The 20,287-nt window shown below is 38.0% G+C and overlaps 1 protein-coding gene across 1 annotated transcript in view; it reads right to left on the reverse strand.

Moving 5' to 3' along the window:
* Positions 1–20,287, reverse strand: part of RTTN (rotatin) — a 3,641,098-nt gene that overhangs the window by 2,583,649 nt on the left and 1,037,162 nt on the right. Inside the window, exon 20 of the mRNA XM_044067142.1 lies at positions 13,289–13,428. Coding sequence (XP_043923077.1) covers positions 13,289–13,428 — 140 coding nt within the window. The remainder of the gene's footprint in view (positions 1–13,288; positions 13,429–20,287) is intronic.

The following is a 20,287-nucleotide window of genomic DNA, read 5'->3' on the forward strand; positions in this document are numbered from 1 at the left end:
TTATGATTTTTTTGTCAAAATACTAAGTTTAAAGTACATGTTGAATCATGTTTTATAGTTAGTTTGTTTTTATCTTGCATGTATAATTGTGGAGCAAACAGGGAGTCTGTACCTTTAAATGCCTATGGTGTTTTTTACAAATTGGTTTGAAATGTGTTTGTAATGAGTATTTAAGGAGTGGGGTGGAGGCACTCTGTTTTTTCTGAAGAAGTCAACTGTAATCTGTGACGAAAGTGCTTAAGAATAAATTTTATCCTCGTTTCTTGTAACACCAGCCTGCTTTGTGATTTCTCAGTTTGTGTTACTTGGTTGGGTGTTTATATATTACATCATATTAAATCTCCTTTTCTTTCCCATGTGAATATTTCTTCTTCAGATGTCTCTTGATCTTCCGGTTTCTCCTTACTTTGGAGACTCGTTCCACCATGCTGTAATGTAACCTGTGTTAAACCTACACCAAATCCTCCACTTCACAGGCACTCCATAACCTCAACTTCTATTTTTTTTTACTTCTAATTTACTGCTCTTCTTTTCTACATTCCCTCTTTGTGATATTTTTTTATTGTGAAATTTTCCATACCTGGATGTATTTGCCTGCATTCTCTTCGAATATCTCTGGAGCTGCCTTCTTTATACTGATTAATTTAGCTTTCGCCTTATATTATATAAATATTGCACCGTATCAAGTCTCTCACTCTTTTCCATGTCCATATTCTTTTCTATACTTTTCAAAAATCTTTAGGTTTTGTTGCTTATATTTTCACACTTCCTCAGATGCTTCCTTTTCATAAACAGATCAATGTTTCTTGGTCTATATACTGTTTTACACAAATCTGTTGCATTAATGAACATAATTTTTTTTTTATTTGAGGCTTCAGACATTTTTTCTTGTGGAAGTATTTTTCTTTCATCTAATTTCTCTCAATCTTTTTGTATATCCTGTGTCTGGAAATTCTGGATTTTCTGCATAACAGTAACAATACATCATTTCTTTCTTATCCTCAATAGTCCATTCTATCGTCTTTATGGCTCTTCTTTGGCCTATAAGTTTTTATGATTTTTGGGGACTGCTACTTCCTTCTACAATAGGGGGGCTTATCCTCCCCGTGGGCCTGGCCCCACTGTAGGAATGTTTCCATATTTTGAGGATTCTACACTGTCATTTTTTTCCAGTCCTGGCACCAGTGCACCTACCAGGTTTGGGCACTTTTTTATCCTGGGTCTTGTGCACCCAGCTATCTTTTTTAATTTTTGACCTACTTCTGTCCATGATATATGCTATATAAATACAGACTTTATACCAATGTCATCTTGGTGAGATTTTGTGAAAAACAGGGTCCACCTTGTGAAGGTACTCACCAAGACTTGAGGATGAATTCAATTTCAGCAATACTACTGTCCTTAGCTTGCTGACTTTACTCTCCATTTGGACCCCCATGACGTAAGAGCAACCAAATGATACAGAAGTCCTTCTTGGAGGGTGGAAAGACCCTCTATGCGCTCACACCTCCATTCTCACTCTGAGATTGCTCCAGCTCAGAGAAACAGAGATCCTTCAAATGTTTTATTTTTTTTCTCTGAAATGCTGCAGTTTGGAAGTCCAGAGAAAACAATACATATTGACACCACCCACATATACTACAACATGTACTGCAATGTACAAGTAAGTGTGAGGAAACAATATATCAAGCAACAATGCTTCTGCAGAAGAAACAGAGCAGTCAAGTAGCGGAACAGACTTGCACCAGACTATGAGAAACATGAGGAACCATATGACTAAGAAATGTCTTCCAACTAAAAAATGAGAAATACAAGCATTCATGCTTGTCTCCCTGGAGAACCTGGACAAAGAAGTGGTTCTATGGTCTAAAAGCATCACAAAACCATTATCATGCCCAGGCTGAAGTCAACAGAGCATGCACTGTATTAGGCAAAAAGAAGCCCAAAGCATATGCTGAAATGCCACACATGGACTTGTAGCTCCAAGCCAAGAGTCAAAAACCTGTTTTGAGCTCTCATACCTGTGCCATGAACCCTAGTTGAGGCTCACCCTGTGGCACTTAAACCAAAAAAACTACGCATTCCAGCCAAACTAAGGGGAAAGTCCATGGAGAAGCCTTGGCAAGTACCAAAGTAGTCTACAAATTTGTGACCTGAGGACCCATTCCTCATAATAAGGCTCTGCAAGCAATTGGCTGACCAAGCAGACAGAAGAAAGTGGTGCAAACATCTGAGGACACATCCTCCATGACGTGAGCATCATGTGCACCTCTCACAAGCCTCTAGAAAGAGAAGACCTCACAGGGATTTAATCCACCCTAATCAAGGATGATACCCACCTAAAAAGTCCTCCAGGCAAGGGACTTCCAAAATGGCTGATATGATCAAAAGCTTAAATTCAGTTCTCTCAGTGTGAAAACAGAAAATGAGAAAAGGTGCAACTGAAACTTTTTTTTTTTTTTTTTTGGGGGGGGGGGGGGGTTAAAATTCAGTTACTGGCTAGAAAGTACACTGCCTGGATACCAGCAAAGAAGAAATGTAAAAACATGAAAGAAAACAAAGCAGAAAAGGTGAGCAGAAAACACTGTATGGGAAGGATTTTGCAGCTGTTCATGAAACGCAGTTCAAGCCTCAGCTTTGGTTCAAGAGATGATTTCCACTAATATAGAAAAAAATAAATCAAATGTACTCTGATGTGATTAAAAGAAATGAAACATTGAATGAATACATCAACTCAAATAACAAAAGACTGGAAGCAATACAAGAAGCTTAAGTTGTTCAGGCAAACCGATACAACTGCTAAAACAGGATGAAATGAAGAAAAAGCTAGTGGAACATGGGGCTTCTCAACAAGAGGAATTTCAAAACAATAGTAGACTTAGAAGACAAAACGAGCAGAAAAAACCTGAGATTTTCTGCTCTACCAGAGAAACTGGTGGAGTAGACTATATTAATTTTACGAAAGCACAAATAAGTAATTGGACTGGCATTCCACAGCAGGATTTGTTAATTGAAAGGGCACATTGAGTGTATGCTCCAAACCTGTCCATGAGAAATCAGCCAAAACATACATTAGTAAAGGTGTAAAATATAACCATACTAGCAAACAGGGGTTGATCTGGACAAAACTACAGCAGAAGGGCAAAGTATTAAAAACTGGAGACAGAGTGCAGAAAATTATTATTCACTGTATTCACTGTACACCATAGAGAGATGGTGATGAACAGGAAGACGACCATCAACAATGAAATTAGAGAATGAATGGGAGATTATAAAGCATAAATCACATTTCGGAAATTCAGTTTTTGCAAGTCAAAGTAGGTGAAAAAGCTTCACTTTTGCTGAGTTCAGCTTATGGATGGACTGTAAAGCATATACCCCACTTTATGTCATTTATGTTTAGAAGGACACTATAAGGGGAAACAAGCAGCTGTAGCAAAACAATTTTTGCTCTTACTTGTATTTATATAAAACACTTCATGATATAAACTGTATCTCATATATAGTTAAAGAAGTTTTGTGTAGTGTATAGTCAGAGGCATTTTAAATGTGGGTGAGACTTTTCGGTGACTATTGTTTGTGTTACCAATAGTAAACAAGTACTTTTTAGTTGAAAGAAATATAGGTTTTACAGTATAACAAAAGAAGTAAGGCTGGACAAAAGCATGTTTAATGTCAATACGCTGTGATCTTGGGTTGCTGGGATGGGGGTGGCCTAAAAAGTACACTGATTATATTACATGTCAAACACAGATATTCTCTTACTTTTGTAATGGTGGGTGTCTAAATTAATGTCTTTGGCTTAAGCTATAAACAAGTGCTTTTTGTAAGCAAGTAGCATTTAAAGTAAGACAAAATGATATAAGAAACATGGCATTTTCATGTCTTTCAACTGCAAAGATAAAATTTTCCATTAGCAAATGTTCAGTTGGAGTCAAAATGTCTGTAGCTGAAGGCAGCTGTACATTCTGTTCTGAGTTAAATTTATTAAGATCCATTACTGAGTACATTTCCAGTGAGACCAGCTGTCTACAAGTACAAGCGATTAAACTTGAGAGTTCTGAGCATTCTTCAGTGAAGGAAATGCAAAATTTACAACTACAGTTGCTAGCAGTTCAGGGAAAGTCTGAAATTATGTGAAGTGAAGAAGAGTGTTTGTTTGTTTGTGTCTTTCGGCTTTTCCCGGTTAGGGGTCGCCACAGCGGAACTCCGGTCCGCTAATGATTGGCAGTTGATTTTTACGTACCGGTTTGCCAGGCCTGATGCACAACCTTCAACGAAGGTATGCCCATTCACGCATGTCTCCATGCAGAAGACGTTCTAGCTGAGAATCGAACCAGACAGCGTCTTATTGTGAGGTGACAACGCTACCGCAGCACCACCACCGAAGAGTGTACAATTTATATTTATTTAAAGATAGCCAGTGTGCTTTTCTTTAGGGCTAAAAGTTGTTTTCTGAAAGCATACACGCTGTTTTTCACATTTGGGGGGGGAATAAAGATAAGAAAAGAAGACAGAGTAATCAGTGTAAGTGAGAACATAGGCTGTAGCATGCGATTTAACAAGAATAACCTTAATTTTAGGTTAGGAATTACCTGTGGGTGCAGCTGTAGATATAGGGCAATTGCTCCCATCTGAAAGGTTAAACTTCATTTTTTCTAAGATGTACATAGTCTTTCTTGTGTGCTTCTTCCAAGTTAATAGGGGTGGGGGTGTTTTGAAAAAGTATTTAGTTTTTTTGTTTTGAGGGTTTTCAGTAAAACAAAAAGTCTTGAAAAATGTGACATAGATTCAAACGGAGATGAGAAGAAACAACTTTATAAAAGATCAGCCTGCCAAACATTAGTATGTGCAGATAATTCAAAAGTTGGAAATAAATATTCAAAAGATATCAAGAATAATACGTGGGAGCAACAGTTTTCATAATGGCTATGCTATCCATATTATTTTGTAACATAAATGTCTTTACATGTGTATAAAAAATGAAAGAGTATTAAATTATGTTAAGAAATGGAGTGTGCAATAGCAGTGTTGCAGGAGGCACATTTGGAAAGAAATGAACATGTGAATTTAACAAAGAAAGGATTTCAGAACTGATAGTCAGCAAACTATCAGGGAAAAAAAGAGGGTAATTATACTAATTGCTAAGGGGACAACAGTGATACAAGAGTAAAAAAGATAATGGTAGACTGGTAGAGTATTGGCAAGGAAAAAGTATTATGCTGGTGGGTATTTATATTCCACCAAAAACTGCTATTGTGGAGTAACATTTTGGGAGAAATAATCAGCTCTCCCTGTGGGAAATGCAAGGTATGTGTTTGGGTTAAAAATCTAGAGAGCACTATGATTAATGGCAAGAAGTATAAAGCAATGGGTTATTTCGATTGCAACATTTGCAGAGTGATGTATATCATATGCTGTGGTTGTATACCTACAAAATGGTATATTGGGCAAACAAGAAGAATGGTGAACAAGTGAATAATGGAGCATTTGGGAGATATAAGAAACAGTATGTTAGATAACCCAGTTGCCCAACACTTTCATTCTGCACATGCTGATTATGTTAATAGTTTCTTTGTCAGCATCTTGGCCAAACCATACGCTGGACAGGGGGTAGATTTCATGCAATCTTTATTGAAAATGGAAACAAAGTATATTATTAATTATAAGACTTTTTGGCCCAATGGGTTAAATTTTGAGTTGGATTTGAATGTATGAGATATATGGTAATAGTTCAGTTCTCCTTGGGTGAACACTTTCAGAATATATTTAAATGGGTTCTATACACTAGATCAAATTTTCACAAATTCAAAATAGTGTATGGAATGCTCACTGCAGTGAAAGTGCACTTAATCGAAAGTGCACTTATGCGAAGTTCAGTACAACGAACAGGTGTTGTACTGAACTTCCGTGGAGTACTCATGGACCTTAGGGTTAGGGCACGGGTCATAGTAAGGGGATATCCCTATGGGCTATCCCCTTACGATGACCCGTGCCCTAACCCTAAGGTCCATGATGACGGCAGCGCAGTGAAAGACATAGCAATGTCCTTCACTATGGTAGGATAATCACGAACCTTAGGGTTAGGGCATGGGTTAGGGTAAGGGGATAGCTTTACTAACTATCCCCTTACCCTAACCCGTGCCCTAACCCTAAGGTCCGTGACTATCGCACCATAGTGGAGGACATAGCTTGTTTTTTATGTCCTCCACTGTGCTGCGGTGTTTTCGGTGAAGTGCACTTACGCAAAATTCACTTTCGTTAAAGTGAACTTTCGCAGAAGTGAGGCTTTTTATTACAAGTTCGAAGTAGTGAACTTTCGTTCTTGTAACAGGAATCCATTTAAATACATTTAAACATTTTTCAAATGTATTAGAATGCTTTTTTTTTTTTTTGTTAATTTACACGTTTTTTATTGGTGTCACAACTGGTGTGGGAATGCTCCACTGTTTTAATATTTTGTATTTAAAATCCATTTAAAAACTCTTGTATTCAATACATCTTGTGGTGGGGTTTTGATCAATTGTATGTAATTGATTTATTGGATAATTGTAGTTAATATATAAACGAGGCTATCTGAATGATGTAATTGTTCCCCGGAGGGCAAATAGCCGAGGTACTAGGAACATCAGTAGTTTCGATAGCTGTTGACCGTGGCTCCATTGTTTTTTATTTTTTTTTATTATTATTTTTTATTATGCCAAGGTTAGAGTCAGATGATACTCAAAAACTAACAGAGTAGGAGGGGGTGAAATTAAAATGGTGATGTACAATCAATCTTATGGGAAGTCTTCAGGAACGGATGGTATTCCTGTGGAAGTTTGGAAGTTAGGAGGGAAGAAAGTGATAAAGATGTAGAAAATTTTGTTTAAAAGTATTTTAAAAGGATAGGAAGCACCAACATCTTAAAAGAAAGCTGTGGTGGTCGTACTACCTAAGGATGATAAAGATCATGAGATCCACAGTCACACAGACCAGTTTCAATTTTAAACCAAGATTACAAAATTTGTATGTCTAAACTAGCTAAAAGAATGGTAAAGGTATTGCCAAATTGATAGACATGGATCGGAGCAGTTTTGTGGAAGGGAGGCAAACATTTGCCAACATTAATAGAACAATACCAGAATAAAAACTAAGGGACAACAAACATGGCTATGTAAAATAAACCAAAAAAAGCTTTTATTATACCTTAGAAAGTGCTTTCACATTGACCTCAATGCTTCATCAGACTCTAAAATCACACAGATTAACACTCACTATTTAAAATCCAAACAACAAATCAAAGACTGATTCCCATTATGACATCATAACAAACTATGAAATCAGCTGTAGAAGCTCTAACAGCAAATTACACAATGCACAATCTACCAATGTGTAGTAAAAAATAAAACAATCTATAATTTCTAGTATAACTAACAGTAGATATATGATTGATCATGGTAGGATATAAATGTCCAAAGCCATTAAATGAATGTTAGAGGTCTTATATATACTTGCTACAGCTTTATATGTTTTCTTTACGTAGAGAGCTAAATTAAGCAAGTACATATAAGACATCTAATATTCATTCAGTCACTTTACTATGCAATTCTGGCAATCAATTGGTCTAACAATCCTTTGAGTCTCACAGAACCATATGTAATGGCTTTGGACTTGTATGTCCTACCATAACCAAGCAAATATATACTGTTACAACCAGGTGATAAGTAATTTTTGATATATATATTTAAGTTATACTAGAAATTATAGTTTGTTTTATTTTTTACTACACATTGGTTGGTAGTGCATTGTCTTCTACAGCTTATTGGATAGCTTGTTATGATGTCATAATTACAATCAGTCTCTGATTTATTTGGATTTCAAACAGCGAGTGTTAATCTGTGTATTTTTATAGTCTGATGAAGTGTTGAGCTCAATGCGAAAGCGGTTTCTAAGGTATAGCATTTTTGGTTTATTTTGCATAGTCTTGTTTGTTGTCACTCAGTATTTATTCTGGTTTTGCTTCTTGCATACTGATGTGACAACTTCATCCCAGCCATGTGGTTATTTTTGCTTTTCTGGATTAACACAACAATGATGATCCATAGGGAAGTAGAATGTACTAAAAGACTGCTGCTGTTAGTGGGTCTTGATGTAGTGAAAGCATTCAGTACAATAAGCTTGGATTTTATGAGTAGGGCAATGGAAGCATTCCCATTCCCTGATACAATAATAAAGTTAATTAGGAGGATATATGAAAGATCAGAGGAAAGAATGAATGTGGGAGTATTCCCCTCTGACAAGTTGTGTTTCAACAGAGGAACTAGACAGGGGTGTCCTCTTTCCCTTTTATTTGCTTTATATTTAGAGCCACTGGAAAGAAACAAGGGACTCAGACATGCAAGGATATAATTGATACAGTAAATCAACAAAAGTTTGTTTTATTTTCAGTTGATATTATTTTGCACTAGGATAAATCCAGAAAAGGACATCTCAGTGTTGCGGAACATTGAGACAGTTTCTAGTCTTTTTCAGAATATAAAACTGTGAAGATAAAATAAAGGCTATCCCATAAATTACGCACCCACACAAGAAGTGGTTCAGCAATACCCATATTTATGGGGTCAAGATAAAATTAAGTATTTTGAATTATGGATTAAAAAGGTTTCTATTACAGCAGTTAAAGATATATGGGAAGAGACTAGACAAAAGACAATACAAAAACTAAGAAGCTGGAACTCTTGTTTAAAGATATGGATAGTAGGATACGTCTTCTTCTTCTTCGGCTTTTCCCGGTTAGGGGTCATCACAGCGGATCACCTGTCCACTCATGATTGGCAGTGGAGTTTTACGGTGTCGAGTTGGTAGCCTGGCGCCCAGTCTTCCACAGCAGGCACACACATGCACACACTCACAACTAGGGCCAATTTAGTGTGTCCAATCCACCTACAGCATGTCTTTGGGATGTGGGAGGAAACTGGAGCACCAGGAGGAAACCCACACGACCACAGGGAGGACATGCAGACTCCGCACAGAAGGCACCCCAGCCGAGGATCGAACCGGAGAACCTCTTGCTGTGAGGTGGCAACGCTAACTGCTGCACCACTGCGGCCACCTATATGGATAGGAGGATACAAGCAAGGAAAAATATTTTTAGTCCCTTTAACTTTATGTATGGGTCAGGCAAATTTTGATCAATAAGAAGAGAAGGCATGGACAATAATTAATAAAGAGTTGAATGAATGTACCTAGGAAGGGAAGAGGACAAGATTCAAGTGGAGTAAGTTGATCTTTCCAATAGTATAATGTGATTTAGGATTATTTGATTTGAAGGGATATTTCAGAGCTTGATAGCTAAGATTCATGTACATAATACAAGATGAAGGTTATAATTCAAAATGGGAAGGGATGATGATTTAGTGTGGGGTGGTAAACAAAAGAGAGAGAGGGATTCTGGATGTGGATCCTTACACAGACTAATAACCATACAGAATATTATATTCATCAAGTAGCAGAAAGTACTCTAAGAACTAAGCCAATACCAGAATGGAGAAAGGAGATTTTGCCAATAGGGATGACTGCAAGTAGGGGTACAAAAAATAGGCAAGAGGAGGCATAGGAAGTTTTTGGGAGCAAAGAACTAATGAGGGAAAGGGGGAAGAGGCCAATAAGACATTTTGTCTACAGGCTAGAGACTGCCTTCCTTACCAAGGACTGATACCAAGCGTATAGGCAAAACGAAATAGATAGGGGAGTCTTAAATGGAAGATGTGTGCTGGTAGGGGTTTTAATCAAATCTAAAGCAGAAGCTGCTTTTTAAAAAAAGGATAATTAATAGGGCATATAAAACATTGAACAACAATAAGAATTAATCAGATGATGTTAGAAAAAGATTGGGAAGAGAGATAAAAAAAGCAAATTTACAAAAAAACAATGGGAGGACATATATATATGGCTCTCAAGTATGCAACAAAATCCAAAAAGTTTAGGGTCTTTGCTCGGAAGTGTTTGTATGGGAATTTTTAAACCCCTAACAGACTCCATAGAATTTTTCCTTAGGTAGATAGCAAATACTGGATATCTGATGGGGAAGAAAGACGTAACTGGGCACATACATTTTGGAAGTGAAATGAGTTGGCAGATTTTAAAGATTATCTACAGAGTACTCTGTCAGAAGTCCTGGGTGAACAAATGGCTGTAACTAAGAATATGATTTTTTTTTGAGCTTGAACACAGTATCCAAATTGCCTAGAAATAGTACGGTCTGAAGTTTAAATTATGTGGGCCACCAAAAAAGATAATTACTAGAAAAAGGAAGTCAAAGTGCAATCCGATACTGATGTTATAAAAGAGATAAAAGAACTGGAAGAGGGAGCTTTAGAAAAGGGAAGGAGCAAACTGCATACAAATAAATGAAAAGTGTGGGAACAAATACTTGCAAAATGATGTTCAGGAGGTAGTGTAGTGTGGTTTAAGGAAAGGCAGGAATTTATGTAATGTTAGACTGATGACGATTGCAAAAAAAAAAAAAAAAAAAAGACAATATATGCCATGAATAATGTATGTAAATGGAAATAAATGCTAATATGGTTGGTTTTATTTTCTTTTAATGCAAGTCTATTTCTTAAGTGATAATTTAATAAAGGTGTTTAAAAAAAGAAAGAAAGAAAATACTCCCTGCAATATCTAAGATGCTAAAACTCTGTCCCACCTATAAGGTGCTGAAAGGGTTCCTTCCCACCAGTCCCAAAATAAGAGACTATTCCCAACACTTTACCTGAATTCAGCATTCTTCAGCACCAAAAAAGTAAAACTAAACAGTATGCTCTTATAGGAATTTTGTACCATCAGTAGGAAAAAACTGAGATCCAGATTGTGCCAGTGGCTCTCTCAAGGCATCAGTACAGTTGTATATACGTTCATAGGTTAGTACTAGGCTATCGACCCTAGGGCCTATACAAGCCTAGCCATAACAATTCCCTGGATATCTCTTCCTATAATATTTACATCTCTGGACCCCTGTCTAGCAGGGCGACTGACATGATCCCCAGGGTGAATTTCTCATCTCCCATCCAACTATCAAGGTTCCTTTTGAAGAGGGCCAAGGAGGTGCTCTGCATGACAAGTATGGGCAGTCTATTCCACAGTATGGAGAGTCTCTGGGTCAGGAACCTATCCCTCCAGCATGTTTTGTTCATTGTGATGATAAGGTTTAGATCCCTGGAGCATGTGGCTCTGAGGGAATGGGATTTCTTTAAGTGGAGCATGTCCAACAGCTTAGGGTTTGACATGGCCTTGTATGTTAAGCAGAGTTCGCCTCTAAGTAGACGATATGCCACAGAGTATAGCTGGAGTTTTTTTAGACGGTCAGCATATGGCATCTGCTTTAGGCCTGTGATGTCACCGCATGAGTAAAGATAAGTATTTATCTTGAAGTGCTATTCAAAATGCATCAAACTGTGTTAAACTTTCAAATGGAATTCTTTATATAGTGAAGGGATTTCCACAAAAAGATGCCAAATATTGACTGCTGGAGAGATCAAATTCTACCAGAGAATGCATCAACAAGGTCATCAATGACAGCTCTAGTGATACTGCACACAGAGATACACTTGAAAAATTTGCTTATTTTAGGCATCAACCACTGGAAATTTGTAGTGATACACAATGGAAGAACATTGAAACTGATTTAAGTGACGAGAAATAGCTGGTGATCTTCAGTACTTTCCTTTAACATCAATGTAGGAATCTTATATACAAAGCAAGGGGTAATCAGTAGCCTAAACACAACAGCTTGAAAGTTTGAGACATGTTTTGAGGATTCCTCAAAATCAAGAGCCTTATGTAGCTGTGGTGATGATCTTACACCAGACTTGACAATAACATACTCCAGTGATTAAGAGGTAAAGGTCTGCATGGAGAACTCCTGGGAAGTAATATCAGAAATGGCATGCGTTACGATCAAGAACCTCAGTCTGTTAGGATCCATATGCACTATGGCACCGGTAAAAGAACCAACTGTGGAATTTTAGTGGCTACAACTTCCTTGTGGGTAGGGTTTGTCATTGTTTTAATTTAATTACACTTTACTGACCAGGTTAGTTCCTGCAGGCCAATGGCCTTTTTTCAGTTCCTCACCGACTCTCAAAAGAATACTCCTGTTTCACATGTCAGTGACATACAGTGAAGCTGACAAATGACTACACTGACAACTCATGACGCCAACTGACAGGCCCAAGTTGTTGCGTCTTTCGGCTTTTCCCGGTTAGGGGTCACCACAGCGGAACTCAGGTCCGCTAATGATTGGCAATAAATTTTTACGTGCCGAGTTGCCATCCCTGACGTACAACCTTCAACAAAGGTACGCCCATTCACGCATGTCTCCACACAGAAGACGCTCTAGCTGAGAATCGAACAGGACAACGTCTTACTGTGAGGCGACAACGCTACTGCAGCACCACCACCGCAGTAACTGACAGGCCCAAGTACTAATGACAATTTCAGTGGAAATCCTGTTCAGGAATTTAATAACCATAAATGTCCTTATCAAATTTTTTCTATTCTAAGACCTTTTAACTAATTTAGGCATATGGATTCCATCATATTCCTGAGACAACTGTAAGGAGGATGTGAACAAGGAATGAAAGAGAAAGAAAAAAGAGTGGTTAAACTTAGTTTGAATTAAGAGTGGAAAGCCACAGGGGTAATGTGGGCTGTACATTTATGGGTGCAAAAAAAAAACAAGTTTGGATTCGGAGTTACAAGTACACATAATCTTTTAAGTACTTAGCAGTGCCACAGTGTCCTCCCAAAGTCAGACCACAACTATTCTGCAGTGTTAACTATTCTTTGTTTATAATGTGCCTGTGTCTATATCTTCATAAAACTGAAGGAAAAAAAAAAGTGTTGTACTCACCTGATTTCTGTCAAATTACATTTTGTTACACTACGATTATACAAGGTCTATTTGCCCTTAGACTGCACAATGTCAGATTAAAACAACATGTAAATAATTCAGTCTGGAAAGACTGCTGTACAAAAAGGGGTGGATAGGAACAGCATATACTTACAAGAACTGGGAACAGCAAATGGGGCATACCTTCTAAATTATTTGTACCACAGCATGCTATTTGAAATGGAAAAAAAAAATAAAATGTGTATCCAACATTAGCATTGAAGATCACCTATGCCTTCATCAAATTCAGATTTATAAGTTCTCTTCTCACTAGTAATGACAACATTCCAGTTCAGATAAAGACCAGAATATAAATGGATTGTCTTGGAAACTATCAATATAACTGTTACTTACGCTTTCTGCATGGACATGAGTAGCCTCAGAGCAGCCCTAAGTCTGGCTATCCTTGGAAAAATGCCATCTCCTGTCTCACTGCTGGTTTCACTTAGCATCAAGATACAGTTAGAGAGACTTCCTTCTGTACTTGCAAAGCCCTTTCATAAAAAAATACATATATAAAATAAGAAATTAAACACACAAATATGTATAAATGTTATGTTGCTGCATTGCAGTATTACATTACTTGTATGAGTATCAGGAGACTGGACTAATCAGGTAAACATTTTAAAGGAGTGACACAGATATGTACCCGTTTTACCTTTACAAACTGTATAAAGGATACTGCCATGAGTTTTTTAAATATAGGTTTCTAGTAAAGTCTATACTACCCAACCATCTGTATAACATTTTACTGCTGCGGATCATGCCACTTTTGCTTTTAATTATTGTATGTCTGACACAAATAATGTAAGCATGGCAGTAATTTTTGGGAGATATGCCTGTATAGTAATCAAAAAAGTCATTTTCAATATTCACAATAATTTCCTCACTCTTAAGTAGCTCCCCTCCACTCTACAAGCTGACACAGACAAACAACTGGTGTCAGAGCCATAGACTAAAACTAAATGCCAAGAAATGCATAATAGTATCCTTTGGGAAGTCATACACCCCTCGTAACTATCATACTGACAACACACGCCTTAAAGCTGACCCAGTACTCACGGACTTAGGGACACACATAGATACTAATCTGTTTTTTGACCATCACATGTCTGCAGTAGTGAGGAAATCATTCTATGTTGTGCAACTTATAAACAAAGGTATGGCATCTAAGTTCAAATAAGTCATTGTTCTACTGTATTTGGCATTCATCAGACCTATCACTGAGTACAATGCCCCCTTTGGTATGTACCTAACCAGGTATATCCAACAACTGGAATGTCCACAGAGGTCCCTCATTAAAAGAATACAGGGCTTAAGTAAAACGTCCTATGCAGACCGCCTCAAATTAGTATCGTTATATTCTGTATCCTACAGGCTTTTGAGGGGAAGAGCTATGCCTGACATACAAAGCATTGTCAGACCACATTCAGATGGACCTCTTGCATATCCGCAAAACAAACAACATCAGAATTACCTGATCTAAAGACTTAAACCTTGCCTGTAATATAAATAGAACATGCTGGAGAGACAGGTATGTATCACAGAGATCAAACAGAGTTCCTCCCCAACCCAATTCAAGTGCAACTTGGACAATTGGATTGGGAACAGGATATTTATCTCTGGTTTGGCACCTATGTCTCTAATGGACACAGCCAACCTGTAAATGGTTCATATCTCCCAGGCCCTAGCTTGAAAATGTTTCGTCTCCCAAGCCATTGCTTACACTTATCAAGGGTATCAGAACTTTTCAGATATTTGGGATGCATGGCTAGGCTTAAAAAGGTCCTTGTGGTCGTTAGCCTAGTAAACACCTATGAACAAGTACAACATGCTCAAGTCAGCCAATGTGTACACACTCTCAAGCAAATGATTTCATGCAACACGAAAAAGCTACAATGAAAATGCATATGCTTGGATTTTTTTTTTTAATGTGTAGAAAAGCACAGATTTTAAATGTGAAGACTTGCATGTTATGGTTTGTTCATCTGTGTAGCTTGTATACACTTACTATATATTATTATTATTGCCATTTGTCACATAAAGTTTATATAGTATATTGTTATCGTCAATTGTCATGTGGGGCTTTTCTCCCTGTGCCTTGTTCTCAAGCCCAGACAACCCTGGTTAACAAATGCAAAATAAATATCACAATCTCAAATTAGTAATGGATTTGTTCAAAATGGCTTTTTTCTCTGATGAAGTGGTGGCTGTGGTGGTGTACATGTATGGGACTGCTGCTGCTACTACTTCTGATTTACTTACTTGCAACAGGAATACATACAATTACATCTGTAAGTTTAAGACCATTTTCATCCATTTTAAATAGCTTCATAAATATATACTAGACTAATGACATGACCACTGGGGCCTTTATAAGCCTAGCCATGCGACCTAAATGTATCCATGGGCTATTTTGCCTTAGAGGTTGTTTTAACGGGTGTATATTAGTTAGGGCATGATTTAATGTTACAATGTTATCTACTTCAAATTCAAAGACTATGCCTTTGAGGAATCTGCATCCAAATAAACTAGTATAATAAATTGCGCCTTCCACCAAGTTATCCAGAACCTGCTTGAATTGTGAAACATGTTAAATTTCCTAATTTTTAAAGGTGAAGAATTCTACCGGCTACTGAACCTAAAATGAAAACAATTTTGTTTTATCCTCAAATTACAAATTCTTATATCAACCATGTAATTCTTATTTCTGGTAGCCAGCGAGTGCTGTAATTTAGCACCACACAAGCTTGGACCATAACAGTTAGAAAGAAAACATTTATGGATTACAAGACCCCCCTAAGCAGTCTTTAACTAATAAAGAAAATGGTTAATAATTTCAACAATCGTTGATAAGTAATACCCCTTAATCCTCTTATTTGATGGGTAAACAATTTTTGTATTCTGGGTCATACTGTACATACACACAGATCACCCATGCTCAATTAAATGTCTTATCAATGTCTTAAAAAGCAATAATTAAGCAATTAATGGACATGCTGCACCTCAGAAAATCCAAATCCCATCGAGCTACGCGCTCAAGAGACTTGAACCTCAGCACTGAAATAAATAGGACATGCTGGAGGGACAGATTCATAAACCAGAGGCTCCCTTCACTCTGGAATAAAATCCCAGTCCAGGTTAGGCAGAGTCCCTCATTGACTCTCTTCAAGAGGAATCTTGATGAGTGGATGAGAGATCGTAGGTTTACCCCAGGTATCACTTCTGTGTCACGTTTAGACAGAGGCACAGTATACTAACCTCGAAAAAGGGCATAGCAAAATTAATTTAAAATGGGTGGCGAAAGCCAAACACACTCTGGCTAGGCTTATAAATGCCCTAGGGCAGATAGCCTAGTATGAACCTATGAATAGTAATACATCCCTATCCCTACTCACCAACACAAAGTAATTTTCACACTTCATTATAACACCTTCTTATTGCTTCCGTTAAGTGGAAATCAAAATGGAATCCTTTATCAACATTTATCCCTACATCCTTAATATTAGTCACCTTCTTAATAAAACAATTTATTACATAGGCATAACATGGATTTTTTTTACCACAATGTATAATACATTTTTTCCAAATTAAAATTCAGATTAATAGTAATGCCTCAAATAAATAACTCGTCTAAATATCTCTGAAATCTGTTATGATCTTCCAGTCCAGTAATAAATGAAATAACTTTGGTATAATCACCATATTTACTTATCAACAGACCTTTATGCATAGGAAAGAATGCCAGGAATAACCCAAACAATACAGGCCACAAGACAGAACTCTGAGGAACAGCAGCATAAACTGTTTTTCTTTCTCAGAAACTGTCATATTCTTACCCTATAAGTTCTCTGGGACAATCATTTATCCACTGTATAATATAGTGATTTAAATCACCTGTTACTATTAAAAATATACAAAATCCACACGTAACCCCACATCCTTATGTGTCACATCACAGACATAGGTGACAGACCAGGGGTGACATTGAAGAATACATGTAAATAATGCCTTTATAAGGTAGTTCTCGTGAAACACGTGCTGCACTAGAATAATGCAAAAACTGCAGAATTCCTTGTTTTTGAATCAATAAGAGAGAAACTACATTTGTGGAAGAACTTACCATAACAGTAGATGCTCTACTGATCACTATTACAGTACACTGCAATATTGCAATACTGATCAATATTGTTATGTTATTTATAACAGGTGAGGTTTTCGTTGTTGATTTCCAGCCAGGGTACCAAAGCTTTACCTTTCTGAGGGTGTACATTCAACATATGACCTCTGCTCATGTGTTTTGGGGTATAAAAATGGACGTATCCATGCGCACGAGATCCTAAGACCATCTCCAAGCTAGTGGTCTGAAGACAACTAGGAAAGGAAACTGACCAGCCAGGAGGGGTGTAGCTCGAACAAGAAGGAAACTCCCTCAAGAAGGATGTGTGTGCATGTGATCAGACAGCAAGATAATAGAGGGGAAGGGGGAAGGGAAGGAATACCTCAACAGTGATCAGAAGGACATTTACCATTATGGTAAGTGCTTGCACAACTGTACTATGTCCTAACTGAAATCATTGTTGCAGTATTCCTATCAGACAGGCGATTCCCAGAGCTGAAGAAAACAAGTAAAATGGGGTGGATGGCTAGAGTGAAGAGGAACTGTACAGACCAGAGAAAAATGATCTGCCAAAGACAACTCTAGAGTTGGAGAAGGCATCAATTCTGTGGTGTTTGGTGAAGGTGTGCACAGAAGCCCAAGAGGCTCCTTCCAAGATGGACCTGGCTTCAACACTGTTATGGAAAGCACCACAGGATACAGCCACAAAAGTGGAATGTGCTTTAGGGGAGGACGCCAAGGGCTTACCACATGATGAGTAGCAAAACAAAATAGCCTTTGATATCCATGATACAATGGTTTGCTTTAAGACTGGTTCACAGAGCTTGGCACCTATGAAAGAAACAAATAGCTGTCAGCTTTTCTTATCGTCTTTGCTTTGTCCAAAATGAACCTCAGCTGCCTGTGAATGTCTAGGGAGTGTAAGAATCTTTCTCCTGTTTTGAAGATTAGGAAAGAAAGCAGTTAGGTGGATGGCTTAGACTGAGGGATAATTCGTTCACTACCTTAGGCAAGAAAGGACGACTGGTCCTAAGCATTATCCTGCCCTTCTAGAAAATAAGAAAGGGAGGAGTGGCCATGAATGGCTGGAGTTTAGGCAGCCTGTGTGTCGAGGTTAGAGCCAGTAGAAGGGCAGTTCTCCATGTGCAGACTTTTAAGACGACAGATGCAGCTGGCTAAAAAAAGGGGGTAGAGGGAGATTTTCCAGAATAAAATTAAGATCCTGTGAGGATTAATTAGCTTCCTTGGAGGCTTAACATGCAGGACTCCTTTCAGGAAGGGCCTGACCTCTGCCCTGTATATGAAAGGAGGATCCAGAGGCAAACGGGCATTGATGGCTGACAAATGGGCTTTAATGGATGAGTAGGCCATCCCTGAATGCGGAAGCTCACAAAGGTACTGAAGTACATTGGAGAACTCAGATAAGAGTGGCTCCAGCCTGTGCTTGTGACACCAAATGTAAAATCTTTTCCACTTGGCTGTGTATGATTTCCTGGCCTCATGTAAAACCTGCACCACATGCTGTGAAAATAAATGTGTTTTAGTGATCAGAACTCAATTATCCAAAAAATGACACAGACAGGATAGGTTGGGATGCAGAAGCAGACCGCTCTGTTGGGTGATTAGGTCTAGCTTTATCAGAATTTTCCAGTGTTTTCCCTTTGATAGGTGGAACAATATGGGAAACCAATGCCGTCTTGGCCAGAAGAAGCAGTCTTGGATTGTCCTTTTGTATCTTTAGTAGGACCCTTGGAATAAGTGGCAGTGGAGGGTAGGCGTACAGGAAGCTCTCTGTCCACTAGGAGGAGAAGGCATACGTCCTTCAGGCCAGTGGAGATGAGATCCTGGAGGAGAACTGTGGAAAATGCTGATGCTCTGGAGATGCAGAGAGTTCTATCTGTGGAGTGCCCCAATGAGGTATGACTGCTTTGAAGACCTGTTTGTTGAGGGTCCATTTGTGGGAGTCCACAAGATCCATACTCAAAGACTCCACCAACACATTCTCTATAGAGGGAATGTAAGCTGCTGTTAGGGTCATTTTCAATTAAGCAGCCATTTGAAAACCTCCTGTTCCAACATGTATAGGGCGTAACACCTTCTGTCTTCTTGTTTCTTTATATTCCTTGTTTGTTTATATACTTTATCACTGTGTTTTATGTGTTCACCAGGAGAGTGCCTGGTTTCCAAAGGTGTGAGAAAGTCTGCAGAGCTTACAGGAGGGCCCTCATTTCTTTCAGGTTGATTTGTTCCTTTAGGAGACAGAAGAACTTCTACTTTGTAGGATCTTGTCTCCACCCCACCCCCCAAGCACTGTCTGAGGCATCAGTAGGAGAATTTGGTTGTTATGGCTGGGGTAAAGGGAAGGCCCAGTTTGAGAGAAATATCTTTTTGATGCAGGACAGCGGAGAGATCAGGATATCCAAGAGGTGTGGGTTGGTACCATACTGACTTCAGGTACCACTGAAATTTTCCTCACATGCAATATGGCAAGTGGGACAAAAGGGATGGTTGCAGCCATGAACCCCTGAGCCCTGAGGATCTCCCTTTCTGGGCAATGAGTCAATGAGCAGAGGGTTTGAAAAAAGCTTACCAGGCTTTGTACTTTTTCCTTGGGAAGTGAGTCCTGCATTATGCTTGTGTTTATGCCAAACAACAACAGAACAATAATCCAATAGTAAAAACCACAATACCAGTGAATACAAAATGTCCAAAAAATGTATTATAAATACACTCTAGCACCTCGGACACTATGCCTTTTTCAGAGTTAAAATACAGCTTCACTAAAACACACTTGCATACACATAAAACAAGAGCAGCAATCACCAATTAAATAATAATTCAATTAAACTATATTAACAATTTCCAATTAAGATCACTATTTAATCCCTTAAGAACCAATGTTCCATATTTAAATATAAAAACTGCTTCTTTATAAAGTAATCGATTTTTCAAGGGCATATCTAAATTAATTTTAACTTTCTCTAAAATACTACCACTTAGGCAGCTACCATCACCATGATGATAGAAATCAAAATGTGCTGCCAGGGGACTCTCTACTTTTTTATGTTTGATATCTCTTAAATGTTCTTGTAACCTAATCCTAAAAGTTCTCTGTTTCCCCCACATAAAACACATTGCATTCACATTTTAAAATGTATACACCTTCTGTATTACAACTATATATTTCTTTTGGACCAAATAAAATACGAATATAGGAAAAAGCTTGTATAGTA

The sequence above is a fragment of the Protopterus annectens genome, chromosome 3.part1, assembly GCF_019279795.1.
Source record: "Protopterus annectens isolate FY-2018-M chromosome 3.part1, PAN1.0, whole genome shotgun sequence".
Classification (NCBI taxonomy): domain Eukaryota; kingdom Metazoa; phylum Chordata; order Ceratodontiformes; family Protopteridae; genus Protopterus; species Protopterus annectens.